Raw genomic sequence first — 22735 nt, 5'->3', positions numbered from 1 at the left:
ATATCATATATGATATACTCTATTTATTACTTTAGTAGTAGTTGAGCTTTTTGTAACAGAGCTTGTCTGCGTACTATCGCCATGCTTATTTCTGCCGCTAAGCAGCATTGCTGCAGTGCTGTGTTCCGGTCTGAGGGTTGCGGTTGCTCGCGTATTTTCACACTATAAATAACAAGCTGTTGCCCGCAACTTTGTCTGCGTTTGATTTAGTTTTTTGATTTGGCATTAAATTTAGTTTTCAGTATCGCTAAGCCTTAAATGAGGGGTTTGCTGCTGTCCGCTGAGGAGTTCTGTCCTCTATCTCCAACTACAGTTTGGGTAAAATGAATCACATATTATAACCTCTATAGTACAAAAATAATTATTTAAATAGGTTATAATTTGTCGGCGTAAACACTTTCAACCCCTTTCCCAAAGAAACCGAGCTTAATGTCTGGATAAAAAGTATCCTATATTACTTCTAAAGTGTACAAAGTTTCACTAGGATCGGTTAAGTAGTTTTTGCGTGAAAGCGTAACAAACAAACTTACATTGACATTTATAATATTAGTAGGGATTATATTTACCCACTTTTTAATGAGAAAACTGAGGAATACGATACTATGCCTATTACAATCTACGGAGTAAGACATTTTCAGGGTAAGCGTCAAGCGGCAAGGTTAGATACCTTGGATTATATTTTTTAGTTTTAACCCAACGTTTTTGGACGGTTGTAAATTAACCGTCCAAAAACGGTGGGTTAAAACTAAAAAATACAGGTTAGCAATTTTGAAATGGATTATTATGACCGACGTTATATTAAAAGTTGACAATGCAATGAGACTAGGAACAATATAAGAAAATAAAATAATAATAAAATTAAAAAAAACAGTTTTAGCAATAAACGGAACAGAACAAATTAAAGAATAGTTTTAAAAAATCAAACAACCAAAACGTTAACGTGTTTAAAACACAAAAGACAAAGTATTGTAGGGTAAAAGAGACAGGTAGAGGTGTCCCACTCTTAATTCACTCATTTATATTTGGTCGAATAATATAACGGGACCGATATTACCAGCGTAGAATAAAGAAATCCCGGGTTAACTATCTCTGTGTTTCTTTTCATTCACGCAACACACAAAGATTTTTACCCTTTAACCCGAATTTATAAACACCGGTGTAAGGTTATTAGAGCCAGCTATTACTGCAAGCGGGCATTAAAATTGTATTACCATACCAATTCAATCGTTTTTAAAAATATTCTGCACTTGACATCACATTAGTTTACTTACAAGGAAAATAGGAATTGCAGAACAATAGATTGAGATCTCTCATTATTATTACAGTTTAAATTCGTACGTAGGTAAGGTATTATTAGAAGCAATTACGGATTACTACCGAGGTTACCGATGTATGATAATAAACTGTTAATAGGTATAATAATTATGTCAGAGCCGTTATTTATTGCAATAATCAATTGATTTATACGATGCGATTACAAATGGCCGTGACATAGGTTTTTAAATCATAACTAGGTACATACCAACCTGTAAATGGTACTCAGTTAATAGTTATGTAGTTTAAATCTTTATAAACCTATTGAAAACTAAACGTTTCTCATGGAATTTATATATATTAATTAATACGTGAAGAAAAAACATTTAACGAACATTGTGCGGACAGAGATTTATGAAACTTTCGACACTTATAGTTTTTATACACAAAAAAGAGGAAAGTGCTAATATTTATTTTTAATTATGCATAAAACATACATTAAATCTATAAATGAAACATTACATACACTACCATGTATTTGACACGCATATATACTCTATTGGAATAATTTTTTGAATTAAAGTTATTATATTTGCTTTTTTGTTTGGAAAAATAAACAGGCAAATCGACAGTGTAACCTATCGATAGTGTAGGCGATATCTTTGATTAAAGAAGTTATAGTATTTAACAATCGTTATCATCGTCATATCAACCGATAGAAGTCCACTGCTGCACATAGGTATTTTGTAGGGAGTTCCAAATTCAGTTTTGTGCAGCTTGGTTCCAGCGCTACCTACGCGCATAATGTCGTCTGTCCACCACGTTGGGGTTCGGCACAACGTTGTGGTTACCGGGGCTGCCAATCTAGCACCTTGAGAACCCGACGTCCATCCTTTCTCCGAGCTATGTGCCCCGCCCGTTGCCACTTCAGCTTCGCAACTGTGATGAACATTAACATGTTTCTCAGTGTCTTTGTGTTTGTCTGCATTTTATAAGTAGTTATGTAATTATTATTCATAAAAATATTCATCAGTCATCTTAGTACCCATAACACAAGCTACGCTAACTTTGGGGCTAGATGACGATGTGTATTGTCGTAAAAAGTATTTATATTTTTTTAATTTATGCAATTAAAATATCAATAGCTTTATCGGTGAAGAAAAATATCGCGAGGAATCCCGCATGGCTGAGAGTTCTCTATTACTTTCTCAAAGGCGTGTAAAGTCTACCAATCCGCACTGGGCCTGCGTAATGGACTGTGTATAAAACTTATATACCTGTGCCCGGGCACTGACCAGGCGCTAAGGTTTGATAGCATAGTTATTATTGGAAGTTTTCAAGAGTTGTGACGAACACAATACATTCACTTTTGGTAAGCCATATTCAGTAATTACGACAGCTTTGATACATTCATATTCGCTCGTTTAAATACTACCCTTGTTATAATATATGTGTCGCTATAAGACTGATATAAATGACATATACTAATTTAAAGAGCCGTAGCTTAGTGGTTCAGTGCGCTCAGGCCGCGAGTCGCAGGTTCAAATCCTGTCAGTTCCGATTTTTTTTAATGGATTTTAAATTTATAAAATTTGGCTATTCCTCCAAGTGTAGGTAAAGATAAAAATTATAAATAAAAAAAAAATAAAAATTACCCTTATTAAATTTAATGTCCACAATAAAAAAGACAACAGACAGTAAAACGAATCGGCGGAAACATTGGAACTGAATCAGAGCGAGCTATATCTTTAATGCAACGCTGAGCTGCCGGCGTAACATAACTTAGTGCATATTTATTATGGTGCGGCGAGGTGCGCGGCTCCATTACCTCGTGTGATGGACCGATATCATGTGTAAATTCGAATGGGTTCTCTATGGCCTCCCCGAGCCAAGTTAATAAAATATAAAATAAATTATTGCTCCAACCAAGTTGCTATTCTAATAATTTTAAATGACAATGTGAGATGGTGATAACAAAAAAAAAACACCCGGCTAAGTTTGTTTTGGGCTTCTTCCTAGACCACGACGCGTTTTGAACCCTCGTAGCTTTAGTTTTAAGTTTACGAATATGGTTATCGCCATCATCTCACTACCGTGTAATTCTCATGTAATTAATGAAACGAAAGTGTCACCTATGGGCCTAGTTAAACAAAGATATTTTTGACTTCGACTTTGATTTCGACACTATCGAGAAATCATTTTATCAGTAATAATATATTGGTTGGAGCTTTAGCCTTCCTTTTAAGGGGACTGAGATTAAACCCCGGCACGCTCCTTTTCAAAATTACGTTTTTTTTATTCCATTAAAGGTTAGCCATTGACTGCAATCTCACCTGGTGGTAATTGATGATATTATAGTCTTAGATGGTAGCCGACTAACCTGTTTGGGAGTATGGTAGTAATACCCCCTTATGGGTTTCTACACGACATCGCACCGGAACACTAAATCGCTTAGCGGCACGTCTTTGTCTGTTGAGTGGTGACTAGCCACGGCCAAAGCCTTATTAACCAGAGAAACCACGCCCACCACTTTTTTATTTAAGCAATTAAAATTACACTTTCTTTAACGGTTAGTTAAAATTCACCTAAAATTCTTTAGCTTTTCGCAGAACGACTTTCGACAACCTCCCTCGCGCAACGGTGAGCGCTGTGAATTTAAGCAGGGGGTTCCGGGTTCGATTCCCACCAGGGGCATTAAGGGAATTTATAATTTCGGAATTTTCTCTGGTCTGGTGTGGTGGGGGGCTTTGGCCGTGGTAAGTTACCTCCCTACCGAAAAAGTCGTGCCGCTAAGCGAATTCGTGTTCCGGTGCGATGTCGCGTAAAAACCGATTAGGGGTATATCCAGTGGCGTGCACAGAGGGTATGCAGATGGTACAAGATAAAGAAAATCCCCAGTTCGAGTTATAAATACTTAAGGGTAGGCATTTTATAACTCTTACAATGCCTATCCCTAAGTTTTTTATAGCTCGTACTGGAGATTTTTTTCATTTTATATTATTTACCCGCTAATTGTATCCCCTGTATGCACACCATTGGATAGGACTACCATAATTCCTAACAGGTTAGCCCGCCTCCATCTTAAACTGCATCATCAGGTGAGATTGCAGTCAAGGGCTAACTTGTAGAGGAAAATGAAATACCTACATGAGTACAGGAGTTCCTTGGAACAAGGCCCATTTTCCTTTGAACGTATAAAATTTGATGTACAAAAACGAATACTAGATTGCGAGCAAATCTTGTACTGAGGCTACTGCTTCGAGAATGGAAACGAGCACAGAGATTAGATTAGTTGCGTATCGCACGTACATCCCCGCGGGGCGCGGGTTCAATCCGTAAATAATCACTAATGTATAGAGTGCGCGCCTTAACTAGATTACGCGTGCGCGTACGCCGAAATGCTTTTTGGTTATAAATTATTCTTAATATGCGCTATGGATTTATATGAACTAAACTAAGGTTTTTGTTTTATTAAATCAAGCAATCCTTATAATATACGTGTAATGCAATTGGGTACAATTCACCTTTTCCCTGTTGTGCTTTGGGGGCCATCCATAAAGTACGTTACACGTTAATGGGGAGGGAGGGTATCACCGAAGTGTGACATCGTGTGACAAGGGGCATGGGGGGGTCAATACTTTTGTGACGTCACATGTTAAAATTTAAAATACTAAAACGCAAAGTTTGGTGAATTAAAAATTTTGATTTTATTAGATTATTATTTAATAAAAATAAGTAAAAAATGAAAATAGCTGTTTTCTCTCGATTATTTTTAAATACATACATAAATTTAAAAAATGTGTGACGTCACATCAGGAGGGGGGGGTTATAAAAATGTGACAACCTGTGACAAGGAAGGGAGGGGTTCAAAAGTCCTAAAATTCGTGTGACGTACTTTATGGATGGCCCCTTATATATAGAATGAAAAATGTTTCTATTTGCGGTTGTTGCTGGTAAATGTGCGTGGGCCAACGTCATTTGAGATACTACGAACTGTTAATGGTGTAATATTCCCAACATATCGTGCTGCATGTGAAGAATTGAACTTATTAGAAAACGATACCCATTTGGATACGACAATCGCTGAAGCCATTATCTCTGCATCTCCAAGTCAGATACGTACATTATTCGCTATCATAATTTCGACATGTTTTCCATCAAACCCATGTAACCTGTGGCACAAATACAAGAATAATATGTCAGAAGATATTTTACATCAAATTCGTATCAGTTCCAGAAATCACGATATTGAGATGAATGAGGAGATACATAATCGTGCTTTACTCTTGATCGAAGATATGTGTTACCTCATGTGCGGTAATTTATTAATCAGGTTAGGAATGCCAGCGCCATATCGTGAAATGAATGACGCATTTAATCGAGAATTGGAACGGGAATGTGAATATGATCACCAGGAATTAGATTTAGTAGTTCAAACGAATGTACCCCTGTTGAATTACCAACAAAAGGAAGTTTATGATACTTTAATGAAGGCAATCGATGATGAAAATGGTGGTTTATATTTCCTAGATGCCCCTGGTGGAACTGGCAAGACATTCCTCATGTCATTAGTTTTAGCAACTGTTCGGGCGAGATCCAACATAGCGGTTGCAGTTGCTTCTTCTGGAATAGCAGCCACATTGTTAGAAGGATGCCGTACGGCTCATTCAGTATTAAAATTACCGTTAAATCTTCAAACTATTGAAGAACCAACGTGTAATATTGCAAAACACTCAGCAATGGCCAAAGTTTTAGCGGCATCGAAAATCATCATCTGGGACGAATGCACAATGGCGCATAAACGTGCATTAGAAGCACTTAACCGATAATTAAAAGATTTACGAAATGACTCGAGATGTTTTGGAGGAGCAATGATTTTACTGTCTGGCGATTTCCGCCAAATACTGCCAGTAATTCCAAGCTATGTGAAGAAACTGCAGCTGACAAAAAACATGAGAGTAACATTGCTTAATGATACATCTGCTGAAGATTTCTCGGAGCAATTGCTGACTATCGGTAATGGTCAAGTACCTGTCGATGAATCGAGCGGATGAATATCATTTCCAAATAATTTCTGTAATTTTGTCTCATCAAAAGACGAACTTATCAACAATGGTTTTCCAAACATTATTTCTAACTACAATAATAATGAATGGTTGAGTGATCGAGCAATTTTAGCGGCTAAGAATAAAGATGTAGATGACCTGTACTACATAATTCAAAATAAGATCATTGGAACAATGCATTCATTCAAATCTATTGACTGCGTCACAAATGAAGATGAAGCCAATTACTATCCAATTGAATTTTTAAACTCTTTGGACGTGCCTGGCTTACCACCGCACAATTTACGCCTAAAGGTTGGCTCCGTAGTAATCATGCTTCGAAACATAAACCAACCAAACTGTGCAACGGTACGCGTTTGGTGGTTAGAAAATTGATGAACAATGTAATTTACGCTACGATAATGATAGGAAAATTCAAAGGTGAGGAAGTTCTTATTCCGAGGATCCCGATGATCCCAACCGATATGCCGTTTGAATTTAAAAGACTTCAATTTCCGCATTTGCCATGACCATCAACAAATCACAAGGCCAATCCTTAAAAGTTTGTGGTTTAAATCTAGAACATTCATGTTTTTCCCATGGTCAATTATACGTGGCATGTTCACGGGTTGGAAGACCATCTGGGTTGTTTGTTTTTGCGCCTGATAATAGAACAAAAAATGTCGTGTTTCACAAGGTACTTAAGTGAAGAGCAACCTATGTACTAGAAAACAGAAATAATAATGAATGATTAATGTAGGTATTTAATTTTTTTGTATTTTTTCCAATAAAAAAAAACACAATCTGCTTATTTATTGCCATTAAGGCGGAACAAAGTTCGCCGGGTCAGCTAGTTATAAATATAATGCGAGGATAATGTAAGTATACGTATTTCTTTAAATTTGGCACAAAGGGATTCACGTGATCTAAGTTTATATATAATGATCGCACAGCTCTTTTCAGTATTGTTTTGTTGTATTGTGTATTATTGTAATAGTCACCACCCTTCCTCTTCCCGCGGGTGTCCTACAAGGCGATTAAGAAAATATAACTGATTATTTTTCCGACCCAAATATCGACCAATAGAATTGCACCATTCGACGTCACGTGGTACAACCTACATGGTATTATACGGATTTTTTGAATTTTTTGAAAATTTTCTCTGGTTGTTGCTATATATATTTTGCTATATTTATTCATTATGAAATTCTTATTTGTTAACTGTACATTTCGTCTCATGGTGCAATTCTATTGGCCGACATTTGGGACGGAAAAATAATCCCCCGAATACCACACGAGCTTCAAAATTATCTGGCATTTCCTGAAATACCCGATAATTTTGAAGCTCTTGTGGTATTATAAGTGAAAATTGAACTGAATAACTGAAATGTGAACTGGCAGAAGCATCCTCTGCTCATCTCTGCTACTTCCATCCATACCAGTGGTGATTATGGGCAAACCCTCGCGTTGGGAGAGGCCTTGCCTCCAGCAGTGGATTGTTATAGGTTGTGGATCATGAGGCTTAATACCTACGCCTCAGTTGGCAGATTATATTTCGTGGTCCTTAAATCGAAATCGACCACCGAATACCTACCACTGATGGTATACAGAAGTGATTGATTTGGCGTTCTTATTTTAATAGAACCCATAGGTAGGTTTTCATAGGTAGAGGTAGAAAATAAGGGCCCCACTTACACAAACTATTGCTTTTGCGTGAACACTGACCAAATATTGAAGTAACGACGTGAATAATGGGGTTAACATCACAATATTTAACAGAAGTGATTGATTTTGCGTTCAGTTTATATTTCAAATGTTGGTAGAGATAGAAAATAGGGGCCCTACTTGCAAAAAGCTATCGCTCGTTACGCGTTACTTGCCAAATGTGCAGTGTGTGAACTTTGCAGTGACAGGCGCAAAGGCGGCCGCGTCGCGCTGTGATGCGCCAATCAATTTGTACTTACGAGTCAAGATACAATACGCAATACGTCGCCGGTTAACAGGCTGTTGGGTGATTCCATAGAATCAGAGATTCAAGAGAAATCAAATTCATGTTATAAAAAAATTATGTATTTGCAAAAAAATATATTACTTTAACCTTTATTATGTACCCTAGACTTTACCCACTTTTATATATTTACAACTTACTCACATTCAAAGGGAAGCTGGAAGAAATCTCCGTTGTAGGAGGTTTTTTTTCCTTTTGAAAAAAGGTTCGATAAAAGATACTAAGATGACTGTTGAATATTTTTATGCATAATACACATAAATACTTATCATATACAGATAGACTGTGAATCTATCACTTAAAAACATGCATGTTCATCTCACAAACATTTTCCAGTTGTGGGAATCGAATCCACAGCCTTGGGCTCAGAAAGCAGGGTCACGGCCCACTGCGCCAATCGGCCGTCAAACTACTAAGTTACATTTTGAAGATGCTCAGTGATTTTGACAAACGGTTTTCTTGTACCATTATTAAACAACTTTAGCTCAGAAAATGTAGCATCACCCACTAGCTTGGTATGCCCTCATACAAAATACATAGCGATGCGCAGGAGGCGACGGCTTGTTGCGCTAATGAAGTGGCTTGGCCACTTTTTACAAACCGGCACGTTCTATTTTATAAGGCGAGACGACGGAACTCGAAATTAGACGCAATAAAAACAACGAACAATCATACAAGATTGGTTACTAGGAATACCTAGAAAAAAAAGAATTTTAGAAGTTTTTGAAAAAAATTATAATACTTAGTAATATTTTGGAGGTATAATATAAACTATTTGACTGATAAAAAGGATAAATTATTGAATAAATAAATCAAAACTTTACTGACGAAAACGTTTTCTTTACAAGAACAGTAAATAATAGTTTTTTTTTTAATTAAAACAATAAAGAAGACCAATCAAAAACTTAGTTCGGTATTACGTGCAATATGGCATTAAAGTTATTAAAGTAGTAGGTGACCTACTCAGCTCTGTGTGTCTGTGCTCTGTTCACAGTGAATACACCAATAATTATAAATAACGTACAAGAACCTTGGCTTAGCTGGCAAAGAGTATATATTTGAAACTTATAATCAACTACTTTTCTCGTAAAAATAAAGTAAACAGGAGTTTTATTATAACGAGGCTTTTTTCACACAACCACCCAAAAAATGGGAGTGATTTTCCAGATTCTTTATGTTTAAAGGTATGTGTTTCTTTATTCCACCATATCTTTTAAATACCAAAATTAAAATTCTTTCAACAAGCCTAGTTTGCACTGGATGTGTCTTTGCATCGATTGAGTCCATGTAGGACTGAAATGTAACGATAATGCAGTCGTATTTATATAAAAAAAAAAACCACCAACTCAATGTCATTAATCAATGCTGTTAATCAAATATAATTTATATTGTTTTAAAAAATATTTAGTAACCTAATTAATAATTATTAGCGTTTTTTAAAAATCCTTATCAATTTAATAAAATATATGGCAAATATGAATTTACAGTTATCGAAAGTTTAATTATTTACCCACTTTCTAAATTTACTGTAACAGTTATTTTAGCCTTATAGTAATAGCTGCTCTCTTACACTACACCAGAAAGCAGGATTATGTATACTGTATGAATTTTGTTACTTAAAAATGACGCTATACAGATGCCATTTTTTTATTATATTATATTTTTATTATAGCCAGTGCAACTGGCTATAAAATTGCTATTTAAAAAAAAAACAATATAATCGCTGTATGGTGCCATTTTCAACGTTTTTTTTATTAAACCATTGTTGGCAATCTTAATCTAGCTTATGAAGTCTGTGGGTGCTTTTATTCTTATTATTAGGGCTAAATTTAATATTTTAATAGATTTATTAGCTTGACGATCTTTTATAGTAACTAATTATTAAGACATCTGATATATATTTCTCTTTGGCGGCCGATTGGCGCAGTGGGCAGCGACCCTGCTTTTTGAGTCCAAGGCCGTGGGTTCGATTCCCACGATTGGAAAATGTTTGTGTGATGAACATGAATGTTTTCCAGTGTCTGGGTGTTTATATGTATATTATAAGTATTGTTATTCATAAAAATATTCATCAGTCACTTTAGTACCCATAACACAAGCTACGCTTACTTTGGGGCTACGTGGCGATGTGTGTATTGTCGTAGTATCTTTATTTATTTATTATTTATTTCTACTAACACTAATTAGAATTCTTAAATCGTGTGTTGTAATAATTATAGGGGTCAAACTGTTTCTTATTGCTTCGCCCTGTCATTGCCTCATGACTATGTAAAGGCATGGATGCAAGTAAACAAATAAATAATAAATTATCTACAAAAACCGTAAATATAAACAGCAAAACAATAATTTTCTAAATTCATGACGAACTAATAAAATTAGTAGAGGTAAGTATTATGAAAAGCAAGAGTAGGTTTAGATTACTACAAAAAATATATATCTATATTTCAAATAAATAATACAGAAGATTTTGGCTTAGATTGGTTGTTAATTTTGGGCAAAAGACTGTTTTGTTTTTGGAAATCCTTATCTTTACTTTCATGTATACCTGTATTCTACCTATACACGATACTGAACTCTGTACAGTGAGCGAAGGTTATACTTTTATTTATTTAACGTAAACAATTCTTTGTTTTAAAACCGATTTCAATATTACCATACCATGTCGGGGACATATTTATTGATCCCATACACTTTATTCGACTACCGCGTATTTCAGGCTATTGTGGTCGTACAATAAACAATCCGAACAATACCTTTATCCTCATAATGCGAAAGGAATCCTACACGTCTATATAAGCGAAGACGTACAGCAAATACCTATACGCAGTGAGATGTTATTACTTCTCGTGAGGAAAGTCTTCATGTGTTAAGAGCATTATATGGCCGGATTTAATTTCAGTATTCGACAAAAAATAACAAAAAAATATTGCAACCTAAATTGTTTTTCCTTATTTTCCTGATTTGATCATTTCTAGAAGTCTTAAGTACTTTTATTCTCGCAAGAAAAATGTGCTTCAATTATTTTTTATAGAGACAGTATTAATGAATTCATTACGGGCGCTAACATTTAATGTTATAACCATTACGCGAGAAGTATGGTCAAGAATGGCATATATTATAATTAGATTATGTTCTGATATAATTATGAGTATAACGACTAAGACACCGGGATGTGTCTTTGCATCGATTGAGTCCATGTAGGACTGAAATGTAACGATAATGCAGTCGTATTTATATAAAAAAAAAAACCACCAACTCAATGTCATTAATCAATGCTGTTAATCAAATATAATTTATATTGTTTTAAAAAATATTTAGTAACCTAATTAATAATTATTAGCGTTTTTTAAAAATCCTTATCAATTTAATAAAATATATGGCAAATATGAATTTACAGTTATCGAAAGTTTAATTATTTACCCACTTTCTAAATTTACTGTAACAGTTATTTTAGCCTTATAGTAATAGCTGCTCTCTTACACTACACCAGAAAGCAGGATTATGTGTACTGTATGAATTTTGTTACTTAAAAATGACGCTATACAGATGCCATTTTTTTTATTTACGGGCTTTATCCAAGAAATTTCCAAGCCATCAAATTTTTAGCAACTGGTAGGTTAAACCACTTTCACGAGCAGTGCTGTCTCTATAGATATTAACATCTTACTGATTGCAAACTACAAAAGAAGTAGGTATTTCTTTATATCAAAAATATTTTGAAGCTATTTTTAACTCAGCTAGAAACGATAAATAAAAAATAATACATTTTGATTAAAAATAGAGACCAATCGTTTTATCTGTGTTGGTGACTAGTTTAAATCTTAATTTCAGTTTAATTTTATAACAGGGTTCTTGTAACTGCCTTATTTCGCGCATCAATTAAAACCGTCCTTTGGTGTAGCTTCGCATCAATTTGTTCCACTTTAAATTTTTACAAGCAAATAAGTATACTCACAATTACTTGAAAAAAAAAAAAAAGGTAATTTCAAATAGGCCTGTTCTTAGAGCAATTACTATATATAACATCTTGATTTGGAAGTTAAGCGTGTAACGATTTCAAGTATTGATCGGGTTCCTAAATGAAGCTACGAGTATAGATTGCTTTTGATCATTCTTATCATCACCTAAATTTGCCGAACATATAATTACATTTGTTTTTTAAGTGAAACATCTCAATTTAATATCTTAAAGGGATCTAAAATTTAAAATCAACATAAGAATTTAGATATTCCATTTCTTTATAAAAATATACGATTATATATTTTATATATTAGTTTATTATTTTATATTTATATCAATTCTTGATTTATTCTTATGTAGTTATTTGTATGTCTAATAATATTTTTTCACCACCTGTTTTTTCTCGCTCATGCTAGCCTGGCAGAGGTGGCCATTAAGCGATAAGAACTTTTGTATTCTACACGAATCTTTGTGGATCCCTCTATCTTCCCTTATTCATATTTTCATTTACAAGTAAATAAATAAATAATGAAGTAGTAAAAACAAATAAATAAATAAAATTTAAGTTGAAATTTATAAAATATAACCTGAATTATGTTTATTACAAATTACTTAATCATGGTAATGATGATTTACCAACCATCCCTACGAATATCCTTTATGCTATCCTTAATCCTTTATGTAGTGGAGCTAAGGCCACCGTTTCGGGAAGACCAAGTTCAATCTCCATACTTTTTATTGAATGTAAACACCCGATCGATGTAAATTTTGAAGAATATTTTTATAATCTATTCTTAAAATAATCATGCGATCAAAATGGTTTTTTTTATATAATATAATATAATGATATGTCATCAACTTAATCCACATTTATTGCCATACCTAAAAAAGTTCATTGGAACAACAAAGTAAAATACGGATCCGAGCGATAAGATTCCACATCTCGAACAAGCATTCCTGGCAGGCATACCCTTTGGTGTAAAAAGCTTTTGTAATATGTGAGGAAATGGAAAGTGGGATGCGCGTAACGCAAGATTGCCGTACGCGCCGCTATGCGATGCAATTCTTCGCGCTAGAGATGATCTTTGGGATTATCGATACAATTAATATTGGTTATGCTTTTCGCATATCATTGTTGGGACCCTTGTAGCTTTAGTAAACATTTTACATGTAATGTCAAATGTGTCATCTATTTGATCAAATTAGATCAAATAAATATTTGACTTGGGAAAAATGCATAATAAACAATAAACTCCACATATATCTTCTAAAATACATTATTTATGGGGACATCTAGTTCGTTCTGCAATATGAGTCAAATGTAGAGAGAGTATTTTGGATAATATGTGTAGAGTTGCATAAAAAAAAATAATAAATTGTAAACGGTTGTAACTGGTTGACACGGATTATAGGGAATAAAGCTTTATGTTAATTTAATTTTACCCCTTACTTTAAATCAACACCAGATTCGATTAGATAGGTATATAAAATACTCGCTTAGCATTATGAGTGCAAACAAAGAGTTTGTACATTATATAACCATATGTGATCAGATATATATAGAAGGTATTGACTGTCATTTTTAAGACAAAAAAAATTGCTTCGTATTCTTTAAAAATAACCTGTTAATACAATGGTTTCATGATCTGTTACGACATAATTTAAGAACATAGGCTCCATGCATATTGACAATAATATTACCTTTAATATTTGAAGTATTGCAAAAAATTATTGTTAATAATATTGACTGTGGGCAGCCATAGACTTATAATAATAAGTAACTTTATGAAACATAAATATAAATCTGTGTATATATTTTAATGCTGATGCCTCTCAGTGAGAGGGCATTTTGGAAGAAATATGTAGTGTGGTATATATATACAACTATATAAAACAATTAAAAAGTGAAATTTTCATAATGCAGATATGCTTGGATTTCGTGGGTTATAGAAAATTAAACGTAGTGTTAATTGTATTGGATGTCGACAATAATTTGACTACATCACTTGACTAAAGCATCTTGCATCTTTTATTTGTCTGTGCGTCGATGTGCGTTGAATATTTTTATACGGTAGAAAACAATTCGGTTTGCACGTGCCCATATCCATTGTTCAGATCATCGATTACTTTGGTGAGGAAAAGATTGAATACCCTACTTACTACTCCCTATAAGGTTATCAACTTGATAGACATTATCACAGAATAACTTAAACTGGCAATGTTTGATGGGGCCTCTTTGTTTTGTCAGTCGTTTGTGAAAACGGGCATCAAAGTGGTACTTTCGGCTATGTGTAAGTGGACTGAAACTAAAACTTTTTTGCACTTGCGCATAAAATATTTAAATTTATAAGTAACTAGCTTTATCCTGTGGCTTCGCTTACGTTATGTTAAATTTTTGATTTGGTAAATTTAACTACGAAGGTTTAAAAAATCTCTGGCTTCTAATACAAAAATATGAAAAATTATTAAAAAATCAGAAAATTCTAAAAATTCTAAAAATGCATTTGGAGTTGGAATTTTTAAAATTTGTGTAACATGTATTTCTTTATTTTTAATCGAGAACCTAAAATCAAAGTTTAGTGGATTCAAACTTGAAACATAAATTGATAAATGAAGGATTTTATGCAAAATTTTCATCCCCCATTTAACCCTCTTTGTATTGGTATTTTTAAAAATCCTTTCTTTGCTGATGCCTACGTTATACCTAGAAATATTGTCGTATCCACCAGATGCAATTCCTCATTATTAAGTTGTACACACTTGTTTCCGTGGAAACTGAAAAAGTATATAAAACGCATATGAAATAAAATGTTTACGATTAGTTCTATCCTTAGGTTAAGACGATGTTGTACGTACAGGCGTCCATGATTGATTATCAGAATTTCTAGAGATTATCAGACTTAACTTGTCTAATCAAAATCTAATATTTCTATTCTAAGTAGTTTTACAGACAAAACGAAAAAAGCCTGAGCAGTATTAAGTAGGTATAAGATTTTGATTAAAATTAGATTTTTGTTTTTTAAATATTGTTTTTTTTGTGTACACAAAGTAAGTGAAGCGTTTAGTGTATTTTTATTTTCGCTACGATATGAGAGCAATTATAATTTAAACAAACTGAATGAAAAAATTTATACCTACCTTTAAATATTTTCCCTACGATGGCAGAAAAAATAATATAATGATTTTTGTTAAATATTGAATTACATATTAGTTATGATCAGACACTACTAGATGAGTTTATACTAACTTATGTACTTTTAGTACGCACATACACCAATGTGTACGACAATGTGTAATATGTGTGTAATGACATTTACGATGATTTATTGACTTACCTTATCTGCACCTTACCAACTCTGCCGGCATCGTTTTATAAACAAAAAAGGTATTGTTATAAAATCACAATATGACATGAAGTAGTTACAATTAAGATTATTAAAATAAAGTTTTAAAATATTTCAAAACTCGAATGAAATAAAATGATTACATTTTAACAAATAAAATAAAATGAGGCAAACATTTAATTTTATTTTCAGTACTTTTGTGTATTGTAGGAACATTCAATCATTCATTCATTAGAAAAATCCAATGTACCTGTTTAAGGTAGCTTATAGGTACAACTTGTAACCGTATAACTAAATAATGTTGAAGGATGAATAAGTATTCATAACCCTGTATAAATATTAAATCAAACGAAACATATTTATTTTTCCATAGAAATTAATTCTAAATATACTAAGTCTTTACTTGTGACAACCCTATTGAAGATACAAGACCGACACGCGCATAATACCTTCGCTGCGCGACGCTTACCTAAAAAAGTGACAGGAGTCACATGATTTTAATTTTGCATGTGCTGTTAGGGAATCTGATTTATTTCAGTAAAATAGTTTTACTGCAGCAGTGGCTTACTCAAAATCTATTAGGTTTTCTTTTTCACAGATTAGACAGTACATAATGTGTAGTATTATTTCGGTTTTAATTTACACTTTGTATAGTATATTATACATTTACCATAATAAATACTATAATATCGTAAAGCTTACGGTACTTAATTTTTGTCCGTCTGTTTGTCTTCCCTTATCTCTAAAACGAATGACACTATTTTGACGAGATTTTCACAAGCAAGTAAAAGATTATTCAGGCAATAGGTGTAACATAACCTGGTCACTAATTCGATAATGCACTTTATGTAATCTCGTCAAAGTCGTTTCAGAGATCAGTTCGAACAAACAGACGAACGGAAGATTCTTCTTCAAATGCAACAAACAAAACCCTAACAACCAAAAAGGTTTATTTATATGTAGTAATATTTATTTAGATTAAATTTTAATATCCCAAATCTGTGTTCCATTGCATCTTATTTCATAACTGTTTGCACTTATTGAATACTGTCTTATTTAACAAAAGTCTATAATTTTTGTGCAGTTCTATTTAGTATAGATACATATTTTCATACAGTGAAATGAGTAAATATTATGAAAATAATCAAAAACTTCCAGATTGAGCTAAAATATTATATTGTTGCTATAAAGAATGCTGACCTTACGAACTTCGGCTGGCGATATGGTCAGTAACCCAGATCACTGAGTTAGAGACAAAATTACGTCGCTTCTATAAATAAATGGACGGATACTTCACCTAATCAGTCTTCTTTGGTCTTCAAACATGGTTGGATTCGTTGCTCTTATTTCTTTGTCATTATTAGCGGTAAGTACCAACATACTTACTTTCTTTTACTCATTTATATGTTTGTCAGTTTATGCACTCGTTAGGTGTCTCAAGAAGCCTTTATTTAGCCCAAAAGCAAAGCCTATGCATACAACGCACCAATGCGATTGCGCCATATTTTATGGTAATAAATACCATTATTTAGGCATACTTTTTCATACTTCTTTTCGAGCATTATGAAAATCAATCGACGGAATTTTACTGAATTTATAAAAGTATATACGGCCAAATAGAATATCTCTATACGAGAACTAGGTACCTTTTATAAGGAAATCGTAAAAGATCTTGATTTTTACATCTTATATTTCCACGACGCGACCCTTTCCGTAAATTCTGTACTGAATAAGGGTAGCTAATACCCAAAAAATGTACATACATACGTTTGTAAATTATTGTTTTATATATATTATCGTCCGCCACGTTGGAGCGGCACGCTTCGACATTGCATCGTGTTCATCATTTGTTGTGTTTGCTTTTCTATCACTATTGTGCCACTTTGGCATTTTTTGTGCTGCTGCGGCGCCTTGGCATCAGGTCCCCGAATTCTGGCGTCATCCGGACGTCGGCTCGCACCACGTTCTCGGAAGCGTGCGTACTAATCAGCGTCCGTAATCCTTTCACTCCAATCGTCGCCTGAGCCGAGGTTCGGCCTGACATCGGGTTCAAACTCTTCCTGGCAAAGCCCCATTCCATATTAAAACCATTAGGTAGTAGGGTTCAGCTATACACAATCCGAAAAAAAAGGCGCCTTGACAACGTTGTTGCGCCGCTATGCCCGTTTGGTCAAGCATTTCACGGTGCGTCCTCTGTGTGTGCTAACCGTAACTAAACTTACCTTATTTCCAGGTATGCAATGCTGATATTGGTGTGGACCCGCCAGTAAAATGTGGGTCGATGCCTCCGTCGGTAAGTATATTCGATACAAGCTAATTTGAAGATCTTAATTAGTAAACAAATAGTAATTTTGAAGTAATAAAATGCTACCAAAAATTAGACTCTTAATTTCACCCTATTTGTTGATATTTCTGTACTCATATCACACTTATTCTACTTGATAGACGAATGGTTTAAATATTTAAGAACTCGTTTATGTATCGTCCATCATTTAATTTATTCCTGAATAGCGGCAAAGTAATATCTTTTTTCTTTCAGGTATACTCGTGCCTCGGAACACCAAGAGTAGTGAACCCCAAATTGGCGGCCCAATGTGATAAGACTTTACCAGAGGTATTTTTTTTTGTTATCAAAAACATTTCGATTTTGTTCTATTGTCCATGTTTCTATAGATCTCATTGGTTTAAGCAAATAATGGAAGGTATGAATATTTATAGTTTACTGTTTTTATTTTTTGTGTAAACATACCAAACAAATAACTTGAGGCACGCAAAGGTTGCCTCATTGCACTAAGCAATTTCAGACTTGTATTTACTGTCACAATTTTTTCATTAGTTTAGGAATTCTTGAACGTAGCTATATAAAGGGTTAGCTTTATAAATAATCATATTAAATATCCTTTCATTTTCTTGGGTAAATGTCACTGATGAAATATTTTTGACCTAGCGGAACGTTTACTCATTTTCATGGAAAATGCTGCCATGATGGTTTTTTTTGGCGGGATGCATAGTAGGCATAAACTCGAGCTTTCCTTTTGTGGGAATAAAAAAATCAAGAGTTTTAATAGTATTTTGTTTGAGATGGTGCCACATTTATGCCCGTTTTCACTACTTTCACGACTGCCCAATGATTTAGCAGATGTCTTTAGGAAAACAAATTGTTCACCAACTCTTAGGTGACAATTATTGGTGAACGGTTGATGTATGCCTAGGAATCTCCTTTGGTTAGGCATCGGAGAACAGGCAATAGTTTTCTTACTAAACCTTTCTTACTAACCTAATATTCAACTTTTCTGGACAGCCGATTGGCGCAGTGGGCAACGACCCTGCTTTCTGAGCCCAAGGCTATAGGTTCGATTCCCACAACTGGAAAATGTTTGTGTGAATAACAATGTTTTTTTATATAATTATTTATGTATACTATTCATAAAAATATTTATCAGCTATCTTAGTACCCACAACACAAGCTATTCGTGGTATATTTATTTAATTATAACCTTTTTATGTTTCAGTGCGAAAAGCTGACATGTATATTCAGGAAATCCGGTTGGATGGATGGCGATAAAGTGGACAAGGTGAAATTAACAGCGTACTTCGACCAGTTCGCTACAGACAATCCCGACTGGCAGCCAGCAGTTGATAACCTGAAGACAACCTGTCTCCAGGGTGATCTGCCAGCCCAGGGCGTCCTTCTGAACTGTCCAGCTTACGATGCTATGCAGTGCACCTTCGCAAGCTTTTTAAAAGTAAGTTAAAAAAGGGTAAATTACATACGTACCTTTTCTTATATCTCAGCCTTCCCATCGAAATGGTTAGCGCTGTGGTCTTAAAAAGTTCCTGGGTTCGGCCCCGTTAGGGGCATGAAATATATATTTTCGGAATATACCCCCTTTTGAGGGGGTATATTCAAAAAAAAAAGTCGTGTGTGATGGGAGGCTTCAGACACGGCTAATTACTCTACCGATGAAGACAAGCTGCCAAGCGAATAAAAATTTCGTTCCACTACGATCCCTGAAAACCCCATTAGTGGTATCGATTTAATGTTTTTGTTTTACTACAAGTTAGCCCTTAGTGATGATGCAGTCTAAGATGGTAGCGGACTAAACCGTTAGGAAGTATAGCAGTCATACCCCTAATACTGTAAGTAACTACCTTACCACTGAGTTGTTACTTAAATTAGATTGTATACAAAAAGAGAATGTCAATCCATCACATGTCAATCCAAGATTAATTTAATCACAATTACAAAATCAAAGTAATTTCTTTAAACTACAGATCAATTGAGAATGAAAAATTCAATTTAGTGGTGTCACATATACCTACTACGACAAATTTCTAATCCAAGATGGCCGCCACCACAAAATGTCAAATTACATTATTTTTTCACAACTCTCTCAATATGGGTTTCAAAGGACTACGTAGGTTTGACTAGTAAAAAAATGTACACATATGTATGTTCTTTAAATTTATATTTTACCTATACCTACTGAGTTATTACTTTTGTTTCAGCACGCTCAACCATCCCAATGGTCTACATCAGAGTCCTGTAACGCAGCGCGCCAGTACGCCGCTTCGTGCCCAGTCTGTCCCACTGACTGCTTCGCATCTCAAATACCAGTTGGCTCCTGTAACGCGTGTCTTGTTTTGCCAAGATCACCTTAAGATGTCCATTTAAAACAGAGGTCCCCAAACACTATGGACCCGGGACAATATATGGTCCAAAGACGCGCACGCAAAAACAACTCATTAATAGTTGTCACTTCATGAGAATATTTAATTGAACTTATTCAAACAAATATTAATATTTAAAAATGTGTTTTATTTTAAACAAGCGGATGCATATCTACACTGGGATTATGAAATTTTCCCAGGGTGCCTATGCCCGTCTCAGAAAGCTAACTACGAGTACAAGAATAGTTAAAAGTCTCCAAATTTAAATGCAAAATATCACCACGATAAGTTAAAGCCTACCAATATAGGTATATGACGGCCGATTGGCGCAGTGGGCAGCTGACCCTACTTTCTGAGTCCAAGGCTATTGGTTTGATTCCCACAACATGTTTTTCAGTATGGTGTTTATTAGTATATTATAAGTATACAATAAAAATATATGGAAATATTCATCAGTCATCTTAGTACTGTCCATAACACAAGATACGCTTTCTTTGGGGCTAGATGACGATGTGTGTATTATAGTAGTATATTTATTTATTTATTTATTAGGTAACAAAAGTCCTTTTTGTAATACCGGGGGTAACTTTTACCAGATATGTTTTCATAAATAAATATTGTCATATGTCTTATCTCCAGGTTGCAAGGTACATGTGTGTTAAATCTCATAAGGATCGGTTTAACGCTTTAGGAAACTAAGGAGTTTTTATATTTTCAATATTAGTATAGAAAATTTCAAAATCGATTATCAGCCAGCTCTCTTAAAAAAAATCACAAAACAGCCGCGGACGATCTGACCTAATGCCTAATGCCTGCAATTACTCTTAAGACTGTCACAGAGAAATGCTGACTTTCGGCAGAAATAAGCATGGCGGTAGAACTTCCACAGACTAGCTTTTGACACAAAAAGCTACTACAACTTAAAATAGACCATATATTTAGCAGCATAAGACACTATGCCATCCAAGCGTATCATATGGGATTTTTTAAAACTAAGACAAAACGGAAACGATGACGCATGAAAAAGTTAGTGCACCATGAAAATTATAGGTGTTATGCGGTTTTTCCTATAGCCTATCACGTGGCATCCAGAAATCTGATGTCATGGTGGTTTTATTTTAGTCACCTTTAGGTTTTCTAGAGTTTTAATTAAGTACATGTTCAGAGTTACAGTTCCAACTAAAACATTATACCTAGAAGGAAAATGATAAGGTAAGTAATAATCATTATAGTTGATTCCAGAAACATTATATTCAGAAACATTATATTATTTAGCCTATAATGACTAGTAAAAAACCATACCGTACCTCGTAACCTAAGGTAATCTTGCGATATGTCTGTATTGTGTATAGGCGAGGTATATACGTAGATCAGATAACCGTAGGACACTCGGGCCCTACGGTGCTGGAATGGTGACCCCACACCCGATTTCGCCTTAGCCTATAACTAAATTAAAAAAATTGCTTAGGACTCTGTCCGTTGGTTAATAGGATGATGACGATGATGACGATGATGAGTAGCTCCAACACAAATGTTAAGCCCGACCTGGTATCCCATCGACCATCTCCGAATCTTTAATCTTCTCGCCATTAGCCCACGTTATACATGGTCACAACACATCTTCTTCATACTTACAGACATAACTTTCAGTTCTAGTACTGGAAATACTAAGTAATATGTAATATTTCACGAAAAGAATTAACGCTAAACCATAGACACAACTGCATAAAGAATACGCCGCATAGCCTACCCGCGAAATCAAACCGCAAACAAATAGAAAATTGCGAGCCAACAAAAAACCACAAGCGCCGCAGATCGCCCAGATTGAAACGTCCAACAATAAACCTACCACGTGCCTGACTCGGCCGTTTACCGGTCCAGACCGGTTGTTCACAAGACGTCAATAATTTAATACGCAACGGCTACGGCGTCATCATCAGAATTAACTTATTAACTTCCCACTGTTGGGCACAGATCGGGATTTAAGGGTTTAAAGAGCATGGATCCACCATACTGACCATTGCGTGTTGGCAGTATTTAACGATTATTATCCTACAATACCATTACAACCCCACTACAGAGCACGGGTCTCTTCCCACAATGAAAAGGGTTCAGGTCGTAGTCCACCACGCTGGTCTAGTACGGATTGGTGGACTCCACACGCCTTTGAGAACATTAACGAGAACTCCGACAAGCATTTTTAATCACGTAGTTTTCCTTTCATTTTGAAACAAGATATATTAATTGCTTAGAAAATGCACTTAACTTAGAAAAGTTATAGTGCGCGCTGGGGGACTCGGCCCCCTGAAAGTGAAGGTATCACCGCTATATCGTATGATGCTCATCGTCTGACAAATCACTGTATAAAGCAATTATGTGTACAGCTTGTATATCCTATATTATAAATAGGAGCGTCGGATCAACGTGCTCTGCCCGGCACGGGGATGGACAAT

General features: G+C 34.7%; 1 protein-coding gene across 1 annotated transcript; it reads left to right on the top strand.

The window, feature by feature from the left end:
- The first annotated feature begins 16896 nt into the window (after positions 1-16896).
- LOC120633714 lies at positions 16897-20417 on the top strand. The gene is made up of 5 exons (XM_039904034.1): positions 16897-16977; positions 17845-17904; positions 18151-18225; positions 19124-19357; positions 20121-20417. Exons 1-5 carry the CDS (start codon positions 16936-16938, stop codon positions 20271-20273), a joined length of 564 nt encoding a protein of 187 aa, XP_039759968.1. The 5' UTR covers positions 16897-16935; the 3' UTR covers positions 20274-20417.
- The last annotated feature ends 2318 nt before the right edge of the window (positions 20418-22735 follow it).

The sequence above is a fragment of the Pararge aegeria genome, chromosome 22 (assembly GCF_905163445.1).
Source record: "Pararge aegeria chromosome 22, ilParAegt1.1, whole genome shotgun sequence".
NCBI classification, from domain to species: domain Eukaryota; kingdom Metazoa; phylum Arthropoda; class Insecta; order Lepidoptera; family Nymphalidae; genus Pararge; species Pararge aegeria.
This window is presented reverse-complemented; position numbering and strand designations above follow the sequence as displayed.

Coding starts and splice junctions, on each gene's coding strand:
- LOC120633714 (XM_039904034.1), top strand. CDS start 16,936: ATGGTTGGATTCGTTGCTCTTATTTCTTTGTCATTATTAGCG. Junction 16,978..17,844: donor TTTCTTTGTCATTATTAGCG/GTAAGTACCAAC, acceptor CCTTATTTCCAG/GTATGCAATGCTGATATTGG. Junction 19,358..20,120: donor CCTTCGCAAGCTTTTTAAAA/GTAAGTTAAAAA, acceptor CTTTTGTTTCAG/CACGCTCAACCATCCCAATG.